We start from the raw sequence: 11815 nt of genomic DNA, 5'->3' as shown, positions 1-11815 counted from the left end.
TCGCAATTCTGACTTTATAACTCGCAATTCTAACTTTATAACTCGTAATTCTGACTTTATATCTCGCAATTCTAACTTTATAACTCGTAATTCTGACTTTATAACTTGTAATTCTGACTTTATATCAAGCAATTCTGACTTTATATCTCGCAATTCTGACTTTATAACTCGCAATTCTGACTTTATAACTCGTAATTCTGACTTTATATCAACTCGCAATTCTGACTTTATAACTCTCAATTCTACTTTATAACTCGCAATTCTAACTTTATAACTTTATAACTCGTAATTCTGACTTTATAACTCGCAATTATGACTTTATATCTCACAATTCTGACTTTATAACTCGCAATTCTGACTTTATATCTCGCAATTCTAACTTTATAACTCGCAATTCTAACTTTATAACTCGTAATTCTGACTTTATAACTCGCAATTCTGACTTTATAACTCGCAATTCTGACTTTATATCACGCAATTCTGACTCGCAATTCTGACTTTATATCTCACAATTCTGACTTTATAACTCGTAATTGTGCGTTTATTTCTCACAGTTCTGAGATAAAAAGTCAAAATTGTGAGATATAAACTTATATTTACCCTTTTTATGTTTTATTTCATGACGGAAACAATCTTCCATAACATCCATCTTGCCCTCTCTTAGACAACTTAAGAAATTTCACGTAAGAATGGCTTTAGTATTTGCACAGAAATTTGACAGTTTGCATAAGAATGATTTAGCGATTTACACAGGAATTCAACAATTCACAAGAATGGTTTTATGAACGATAAAACATTTGACAGTTTCTATATAGTTTTACAAAACAAGCCATGCAGGCATTCAACAATTTATGTTAAAATGTGTTTATATACAATTTACAAAAATATTCTCCTATTTACACAAGTATAATTTTATGAATGATTTAATCTGAAATTCATAAGCAATTTTATGTAAGAATAACTTAGCATACCAATTAACAGAGAAATTCAACAATTTTGGACAAATTGGACAGTTTATGTAAGAATGATGAGCAATTTACACAAATTTACTCTGCGAGGTTCCATGCATGAACGTTTCTGTGACTGTACAAAGTTCATGAATATTTAATGAGGCAAGCATTGAGGACGTTTATGATTGGTTGTGTGCTGTGCACGGTCATATTCTACTGCTGCATCTTTTCTTCTTTTACACCTTTGACTGGAGCAGGGCTTCATAACCTTTTCAAAAGCTGTTAACCCCCATTCCACATGACAATTATGAAATGTTGCATAACTCAACAATTAAAAAGATATTAAATCAGTGTAAAAAGCTTTTTTGCTCCATGTGTAGGCTCATTTGAAATCAAATGTAGAAGCAAAATGAGGTACTGGGAAGACTTATTAAATTCAGTACAATTAATTGACGTTGGATAAGAGATGAGAGACTGAACGGCAGCACTGTGCCCATTTCTGCTAAGAAATAAGATCAACTCAGCATACATGTGCTTCTGATGACGATGAAGATGATGATGTTAGGTTGAAGCAGTATTCACATGGTCTGCACCCCACCCTCACTCTGCCAACAGACAGGAAACAAGGGAGTTTGTCTTGGGGAGCATCGCCTCTCTCTGTCACCCCTGCCGAAACACGAGCATCAGGAGGCGTGTGGAGCATCGCGTGGATTATGCGCGCACCTTGGAGACGTCCAGCGCGTCCATGAGGAAAGGATGGAGACATGGCAAGCGCAATTCTCCATATCTTGACGCCAGTGAATAAAAACGCTTATGCTTAATTCCCAAGAGCTTTAAAGACATCCGGATCCTTTCTTTGAGAGAAGCGTGGTGAGTAGAAAAAAACCGCTTGATTTGATTCATTTGCGCAATATGGAGACGCATTTGCGCTGGCGATATTTGCAAAAGGAGAAAATCAAATATGACGCGTTTTGACTGCTGCATGTGCGTTTTTGCGCAACAGTGTTTAAAAGCGCCGAGATTATCATAAATAATCAAATTTTTGCAAGTAAAGTATTTTAAGATGCGTGCACAATTTGCAATTAGTGGATTTGCACGAAATTGCATGCAAATAAATGTAAAATAATAATACAAACATGCACGAGAGATCGTTTGCGGATAAAATAGCTAGTAAAACATTTTATATTCATTTTCTATATTCTGTTTTCTACTCCAAATCTCTCTCTGTCGCTCTCTTTGTTTTATTTACTGTTGTTGTTAATAATAAATGCATACTATCTATTATTTGTCAGGAGATTTATTGCAGAAATCAGAGCAGGTTCTGATGGTTCAAAGGCTGTGCTCCCTGCAGACCACCAATAAATCATCCTTTCTTTCCTCAACATGTTTTTCCCTGTCTGCAGTCTCACCGTGTGCCACGGGGACAATATTCCATATGATTCAGAATAGCTGTATCATATAAAATGACATTTTTACGAGTTATGATGTTAGATCATAATAGATGGGCTCTCATCAGGAATATATTGTTGATATTGTTGCCCCCTGGTGGGGCTTTTGCCTTGTTGCCAAATGTTATTCGCTTTCAGTCGGGTGAAAAAATCAGAACAGATTTTTTTTAGTTGTGTGATGAAATAGGCTAGATCCATAATCATATATCATGTATTTTATTTTACATGTAAAAGCATATTTTAACATTATTTAATAATGCTTCAATTATATTTGAGGTTGATAATCCAAACCATTTCTCAACTATCTAGTTTCCTTCCCGTTACATAATTCCATCCCATCACACTGAATCAAATTCTGCTTATCTGAGCAGGCTCTACTGCACTTAAATATAGAAACCGCTTTACACATGGGGTGGCAGTAGAGAGAGAGCGGGAGAAAGGAGACCATTGAAGCAGCGAGTTATGAATTATGTAAAATTCTCTTCTGCATTTCTGTAAAACCACAGTGCAAGCTTGAGGTGCCATAAAAATATACTTATATGGTTGACTGTTAAAGATAGACCCACCTCCATTTACAATAATGTGTTGATCTTAGTGTGTTAGTTTTTCAAAAAAATGAAAATTCTGTCTTTATTTACTCATCTTCGTGTCATATGCTGAACACAAAAAGGAGGAATTTTAAAGAATCTTTATGCAGATTTTTTTTCCATACAGTTCATTGTGACCATGTTTGTCAAGCTTCAAAAAGGACACCATAAACGTAGATTTTTTTCAAATCTTATGATACATTTGTGAGGAACAGGTGAAAATTGAATTTATTATTCATTAATAATCAGTGAGTTGTTAACCTGTGAACTGTTGTGAACAGATTATTGAGTCACTTAGAAATCTTAGAATTCTCAATTCAGGTTTTATTAATAGTACAAACAGATTGTTAAGGCCTGTTCACACCAAGAACGATAACTATAAAGATATAGTTCTAAAAATCGTTCTAAATATAAAATAATAGCACTGTCCAGACCACAGCTATAATGATAACAATACAGAGAAACTATATTGTTGGGATCACTTTCAGAAAGATTTTGTCCAGCTGTTGAACACTAAAACAATGACAGCCAATCAGAATCCATTCTAATTTAAGGGCTCACGCATTTAAAATGGCGGACGACATTGCGGAGAAGTTCATCACTGAGGTCCAGAAAAAGCCACCATTGTTTGACAAATCAAACCCCCTTTTCAAAGATACTTTAAAGACAATGGATATATGGAAAACAGTTGGTCACACCCTCGGAATAAATGGTGAGAAGTATTAACAATGAGATCATTATGCTAGGCTAGCAAACAGTGTAAAATAAAAATTTAATAAATTATGAATAAATATTATAAATAAAAATAAAATAGCCTCAGGTATCCAGTGCTAGTTTCGACAACATTGTCTTGCTTCCTTTGTCTGCCTATCACCAGACCAAGTTCAATTTAAAATTGAACATTGGTCTGGAGAGTCTGCTATGTATTTTCTACTGCACAAGAGGCGTGATCAACGAGCATTATTCACGCAATTGGATAGTCCTTCAACCAATCAGATCAATGATCCGGGTGACGTACTTTGCAGAGCAACGCGAAAACTCCAGACAGGTTTAGTTTGTATTGGTTTGTAGCATTGATCAGCGGTTTGCAGAACCAGCAATGGCATCGGGCGATTTTTGCAGGTTGTGCAAAAAAAAACATGAAAGTGAGTGGTATTTACGCCATGTTCAGTGTAAACAAAAAGCTGTTTGCCGTCGCTTCTCTATCGTCATCGTGTTATACCCACCAATAGCGAGCAAGGTGGATAAGCCAGTCTGTGATTGGTTCCCACAAAAGTGTAACAGAAGCAGTAGAAATTAATGTACGGGTTTCCAGACTGAGTTGCCGGGCGAAATCAAATCGCTGGCAGATCAGGCTGGGTTTACCCAGTTTATTGCTTCCTTTGACGTTGCAGTGAAAAAGACTAGGTGTTGTTTTTATTCCACTATATTGACTTTGTCAGCTAAATTCACTGTTAGATTATATTGATTACACTAGCTATTCACTCGAAACATAGCATGCTGAGGACATCTGCTGGTTAAAGCAGTGCAAATGCAACAAGAACAGAAAAAACATGTTGTACACACTCTGAAACCACTGAGCTTAGATTAAACAGACTGTTATTTATCGTTGGTGTGGACGAAATATATTTATCGTTATAGTTTTATGGTTCTCATTCTGGGTGTGAACGGGCCTTAAGAATCAATTCAGTTATTTTCTTGATTCTGAGTACACAAATTGAACCAAACAAAATAGTCTGATCTGGTTCTCAAATTCAACTCACTAATTCGATGATTTGGTCATACCCAGCTAACAAAAATATGTTCATGTTAATATAGCCGTCACTGTATAAATTAAACATAGATTAATCCTTATTAAAGTTACAAAATGTATTCAGTCAAGAGCAGTGAGCGATTTTTTTCTTTGCCCTTTGTTGTTTGATTAACATTAAAATCACAGACATCAGCAGGAATATTAGGCTGCTGTCACTTTAAGACCTAATGAACGGATCCAATACACGGATCACATACTGATACATATCTTTCTCTACTGTTTACATTCACTTAAGCCATAACCGGCAATGTTTACTAGGATACTCGTGAATAATACTTTGTGAATTTGTATGTTCAAGAGCAAGACGTGAAAGAGAGCTCAATTCAGTATTTGTACGCTGTCTGAGACATAGGCTGCGTACGAAAACCTAGGTAGCTGTCTTGCTGCCTCGCTGTCTTATAAGAGAATGACTTGTACGGCAGCGTTTGTGCATGAAGGTCACTCACGAAACTGATTTCGGACAGACTTCTGAGGCAGCGTAACAGTTTAATGATCTACAGCAATATAGCGCAAGCTTTGGTGAGAACTAAACAAATAATTAATTATTACAGTAGTAATTTCTTGATAGAAATTATATCAAAATTGAAATATGTTGGTCAAAATCGTACATTTATACACAAACTGAGCAGCAAACGCAACTTTCGGACGCCATCTTTATTTTTCTAGCTCAACTGTCACAGGATTGTGGGATATCAAAGGCAGCTAAGGATACATCTATGCTTCCTTCAAAAATCAATCTGAGCAAGGTATCTCACGAGACAGGAAGTGAAGCTAACATTGGATTCGGACGTGCCTTGATGCCTTCCTACCTTGAAATGTGTCCTCAAAAGGCAGCATTTTCCAGTTTTCGAACGCAGCCATAGCTTTCTGGTCTGTGCTTCAAATGTGTGCGACGCACAAAACTTTCCACACGGCACGAATGACAAATTGAGTTCCCTTTCCCGCCTTCTTGAGCTTGAATATTTAAATCACCAATGATGATATCCCCAGCAATGTTCACGTTTGTTTACATTCATGTTCTCACAAAATTGCATTGTTACAATTTCGTAAAAATGTTACCGGCAAACTGGTGATTGACACTGTTTCAAATACTCACCAATGCTGTTTTACATGTGTTTGCCACTTGGCAAGAGTTAAAGGGATAGTTCACCCAAAAATGAAAACGTTCCCATGATTTTCTCACCCTCAAGCCATCCTAGGTGTATATGACTATCTTCTTTCAGATCAACACAATCGGAGATATATTAATAAATATCCTGGCTCTTTCAAGCTTTATAATGGTACACACAACCATTATAAAGCTTGGAGGAGCAAGGTTATTTTTAAATATGTCTCCAATTGTCTTAGTCCGAAAGAACCTAGTCATATGCACATAGGATGGCTTGAAGGTGATTAAATCATGGGATAATTTTCATTTTTCGGATGAACTAACCCTTTAATTTGTATGCCCTGTATGTCACAATATAGAAAAACGTTTCCACGTTTCTCAGCTCCACCCCCTGTGAGGGAAGGATGCAAGGAAAGAAAATAATGACGGAGGAATTATTTGTATATTGGAATATTTCTTGATCACTTGGAGGAATCAAAGGCGGAGGAAATGAGGAAGCATCAATTTGAGTATTGAGAAGCGCCCAATATCTTCTGGTTTGACATATTTGCATGTGTTTACACCATCCGTTAATCCTATGATGTTTGTGTGTTTCGCAGCTCTTCTGTAGCTGAAGAAAATGGATCCGTCCCCCACAAGGCAGCAGTACGGCTCCAAAAAGAGGGTTAAAATTCACCCTAACACCGTTACGGTGAAATACGCCACGCATTTCCCCCAGCCGGGCGACGAGGGATACGATGACGCTCCGTCCTTTGAGGACTTCGGCTCGTTCTTGGACAACAACCCGAGCAAGAGACTGGTGTCAGAAAGCGGTCAAGGCAGGACTTTATTCGGCACTATGGATTCTCGTCCCAAGGCCGATCAGAAGGAAAAAGGGGTTGGCGGGCCAGCTGGCGAGCTTCGGCGAGGCCTCGGTCCTGGCCTCGCGCGTCACCTGGGGTGCCCTTTTCGGGGCGGCCATCGCGCACGGCTGCGTGGCCCTCATTACACGCCTGGCGGCCGACCGCTCCAAAGTGCCATCGTTAGAGCTCATCTTCATCCGCTCGGTGATCCAAGTGTTGTCCATACTGGTGGTCCTCTACTACAAAGAGGCTCCCTTCGGGCCGAAGGGATATCGGCTGCGTTTGTTCTTCTACGGGGTTTGCAACGTCATCTCCATCACGTGCGCGTACACATCCTTCGCCATCGTCCCACCCAGCAACGGCACCATCATGTGGCGGGCGACCACCACGGTCTTCAGCGCCATTCTGGCCTTCTTGCTTCTTAGACGAACGCCTCGGTTACACGGACGTAGTGACGGTTGTAGGTAGTCTCTTTGGACTGTGCCTCGTGATGATCCCCAACATTGCCGACGAGGAGAAGACCCCTCTGGGATTCTGGAAAGAAGCGTTTGGCTACACCATGACTGTAATGGCAGGTCTGACTGCCGCCCTGTCCATGATCGTGTACAGGGCCATCAAAGAGCGCGTCAGCATGTGGGCGGCGCTCTTCACGTTCGGCTGGACGGGAACCGTGTGGGGGGCGTCCACTATGTTCATCATGCAAGAACCCATCATTCCATTGGATACCGAGACGTGGGGCTACCTTATAGGAATCTGCATTTGCTCCACAGTGGCGTTTCTGGGAGTCTACTACGCCCTCAACAAGTTCCACCCCGCTCTGGTCAGCACCGTACAGCATCTGGAGATCGTGGTGGCCATGTTTCTTCAGCTTATCGTGTTGAGAATGATCCCATCCGTGTACGACGTCTTCGGAGCGCTGGTTATCATGGTCAGCGTGTTCGTCCTCACGGGGCTCAAGCTTTACAGGGTGGGCCGGGCCATCCGACAAGATTACCAGGAGATTCTGGACTCGCCAATCAAATGAGAGCGTCGAAGCGTGTGTACTTGAGTGCATGAGGGGGCATGTATATGTGCGTGTGTGTGTGTGTGTGTGTGCAGTGTTTCCCAGCCCCCTTCTCTTACAAATGTGCAATCACTGAATGTCTGGATCTTCGGCATTTATTTCGAATCGCGTCGTTGGAAGAGTGCCATTGGTGTAATGTCTTTGCTAACTGTTGATGTGTGAAAATAAACAGTGATCCATAGTGCTCCCCTCTGATAGCATTGATTTTTGTGTGTGTGTGTGTCACTGAAGCAAGAGTAAGATGCAGTGGTCTAAATCTATAAACAGTGGGATTGGATACTCTGAAAGATAAATCAGACTGCAGCAGTGCAATTTCTGCGACACAATAAACTTTGGATGTTTCACTTTTTGTTGAAGTGGTACTCAGATGGTTTACCCAGATTTTACTGATCCAACCAAATATATTATATTATATTATATTATATTATATATATTATATTATATTATATTATATTATATTATATTATATTATATTATATTATATTATATTATATTTAGTGCTGTCAAGCCGTTAATCGCAATTAATCGCATCCAAAATAAAGTCTTTTACATAACATATGTGTGTGTACTGTGTATAATTATTATGTATATATAAATTCACACACATGCATGTATATATTTAAGAACAAATTGTTATATTTATATATATATATATATATATATATATATATATTTATATTTATATATAATATAAATTATACATATATATATATATATATATATATATATATATATATATATATATATATATATATATATATATATATATATATATATATATATATTATGTATACATAATAATTATACACAGTACACACATGTATATTATGTAAACACAAACTTTTGCTTGGATGCGATTAATCATTTGACAGCACTAATTATATTATATTTAGTGCTGTCAAATGATTAATCACATCCAAAATAAAAGTTATATATGTGTATATGTATTATCTATAGAAATACACACACACATGCATGTATATATTTAACAAAAAAAAAAATATATATATATATATATATATATATATATATATATATGTATGTATGTATGTATGTATGTGTGTGTGTGTGTGTGTGTGTGTGTGTGTGTGTGTGTGTGTGTGTGTGTGTGTAAATATTCCTTAAATATATATTGTGTGTATACATAATAAATATACACTGTATACACACATATATTATGTAAACAAATCGTGATTAATCATTTGACAGCACATATTATATTATATTATATTATATTATATTATATTATATTATATTATATTATATTATATTATATTATGCTCACCAAAGCAGCAATTATTTGGTCAAAATTCCATAAAACAGTAATATTGTGAAATATTATACAGTTTAAAATACTGTTTTATTTACTTATTACTGATAGTTTTTTTTAAGAGAACAGTAAAAGTTCAAAAGAACAGCATATATTTGATCAATTTACTGTATCTTTTCATCAATTTAATGCATCTTTGCTGAATAAAAGTAGTAATTGCTTTATTTAAGAATTAAAAAAAAAAAAAAAAAAACTTGCTGACCCCAAACTTTTGAACGATAGTGTATAATCCAATATTTACACAGCACAAAAAACAACATTTTGCTGTTTGGATAGCTTCAACCAAATAAGTTTAATTTGTGCTAAAATATTGTGTTTGATTTGATGCATGGCTTTTAACAACAAAAATACAGTGAATTCAGGTTGATTGGGACACATTTTCCCAGTCATCTCTATGGCAAAAAGTGTCCCAATCACCCTGAATTCACACTATGAGAAAGATTTCTTTTAACAGTCCCTGTTTATCCTGCACAACTATATGGTTTATTGGATTTTATTGAGCGTTTAGCATTGGTTTTTTGTTCCCGCCCATTTCCTACCCATTTTTCAGGTCACGACCCGCCAGTCAAGAACAACTGCTCTAATCTGACCTTTTGGTTAGATTAAACTCATCCATATTTATATATCTAAAGTAAACAAAAACCATGGCAAAATGTTATAATTTAACCTGTCTTGATTTTCTCCAATTCAGTCTCGGTGTGCCAAAGCGATCGATACAACCCCTGCCTGAGTGATGGAGGAATTTGTGCTGCTGAATTAGCCGTTATGGTATTTTTTTAATCTCATCAGACTTGAAAGAAAACCTCCTTTGATAAGATTACGCAACCACAAATGATTGTGTTATTGGTGCAGAGGAAGTTTTTGTCCATGTGACCCAGCACTACAGAAACAAAACTACATTTTCTGTGAACTTATTCGACTCCCTATCTGATAAAATATTTGATTCTCCCTAACAGCTTCCTATATGAAGGCATTAAAAAGCCTGTAAATAAAAATATATGTAACTGTCATCAGGTTGATGGTCTGTGGCAGAATCTCATGAAATGAGTCGCACTCTAAATAACCCCAGCTGCTCTACTGTTCACCAGACTCATTTTCAGTGGCATTTAATTGTATTCCCTTTTGTTTATACCCTACCACAAAGGTTATATTTAAGATCAAAGTAATCATTGTTTCCCTCAGGCATATGAAAGCTGTGGTCATGATGAATCGCTGCTCGGTTTGTTGGCAGGGCCTAGAGACATTTTTGTTATAAATCTTTTAAATGGCAGAGCATGACATTTCTCTAGTGTTCCACAAGGTGGCACTTCAGAGACATTTTTTCTCTTAAAGGAATAGTTCACCCAAAATTTTTACTCAGCTTCACATTGTTTCATATCAGTATGATGGGCTTTTTTTGGAATACAAAAGGGGAAAAGAAGATTCTGAAGAATCTTTATGCAACTCTTTTCAATACAGTTTATCAAGCTCTAAAAAGGACCCAAAAAGCACTATAAAAAATCCACTGCAACATGTGCACTATATATTTAAAGATGATTTTAAGATATTTAAAGACCTATTATGCCCCTTTTACAAGATGTAATATAAGTCTCTGGTGTCCACAGAATGTGTCTGTAAAATTTCAGCTCAAAATCAGATCATTTATTATAGCTTGTCAAATTTGCCCCTATTTGGGTGTGAGCAAAAACATGCCATTATTGTGTGTGTCCCTTTAAATGCAAATGAGCTGCTGCTCCCGGTCCTCTTTCCAGAAGAGGGCGGAGCTTTAACAGCTCAACAACAACAAAGCTGGAGAATCTCACGCAGCCAAAATGAGGATTGTCAGTAACAGTGTTCAGCCTTACATTGTTCAAACCGGAGTTCGACACTGATGGAGAGACTCAGGAAGAAGTTACAACTTTTAGAATTGAAACTGGACGTTTCTGAATGGTTAGAGGATAAATTTATGTAGTTGCTGTGGAGTTGATTCAATTCATCCACTAGCATGTGCCGTCATGTTAATCTTTTGTGCAAATCCAGTGTTGAATTGATCCTCGTTTGTGAAGCAGTCCGGTGTAAAATGATGGCATGACAACAACACTCTACTACAACAACTCATCCTCTTCTCTAAAGCAGCCCAACATGGCCTCACCCCCTTTGTTGCATGTTCTCGGAGGCAGGTTTATGTAAATTTTAGGGTTTGTGATGTCACCAAACCAGGAAGAAGCTCGTTGTAGTCTCTACCAGTCGTTTGTTGTAGTCCTTAAACAGTGATTTCTGTAAAAGAAAATATCTCCCTTTGCATTGAACTTTGAGCGTCGTAACTTTGCAGATGTTGTTTATGCTCAAACAGCAACATTACACACTAACTAAAGTTAAAAAAGGGAAATCATAATCAAAGACCCCTTTGCATGACTTTATGTCTTATGGTGTATTTTTATTAATTTATGGCATGTTTTTGCTGTATGAATCTCAATAACAGCGTGAAATAACAGGGTTTGGAACAAAATGGTTCCTCTATTAATTTATAAAAGAAGAGTAAAACAGTCAACCGTTAATATTAGTCACATGAGTCCATTGAGTGAAGTAACGTTATAATTCATGTCTGAATCTGAGAGCTCAGACCACTGATTCCCTCTGATTCTAGTGAGGGATATAAAGAGTGAGGATGCTGGATTCTCGGGGTGTCGACAGT

At 37.2% G+C, this 11815-nt stretch overlaps 1 protein-coding gene across 1 annotated transcript; it reads left to right on the top strand.

Annotated features, from left to right (window-relative positions):
• The first annotated feature begins 1103 nt into the window (after positions 1-1103).
• Positions 1104-7995, top strand: slc35g2b (solute carrier family 35 member G2b). The gene is given in 4 exon segments (XM_048175386.1): positions 1104-1820; positions 6506-6789; positions 6791-7168; positions 7170-7995. Coding segments are annotated over 3 exon segments (1245 nt in total). The 5' UTR covers positions 1104-1820; positions 6506-6525; the 3' UTR covers positions 7773-7995.
• Positions 7996-11815: the final 3820 nt, after the last annotated feature.

Source organism: Megalobrama amblycephala, linkage group LG22 (assembly GCF_018812025.1).
Source record: "Megalobrama amblycephala isolate DHTTF-2021 linkage group LG22, ASM1881202v1, whole genome shotgun sequence".
Taxonomy (NCBI): domain Eukaryota; kingdom Metazoa; phylum Chordata; class Actinopteri; order Cypriniformes; family Xenocyprididae; genus Megalobrama; species Megalobrama amblycephala.
The sequence above is the reverse complement of the archived record's forward strand: the minus strand, read 5'-3'. Positions and strand labels throughout refer to the sequence as shown.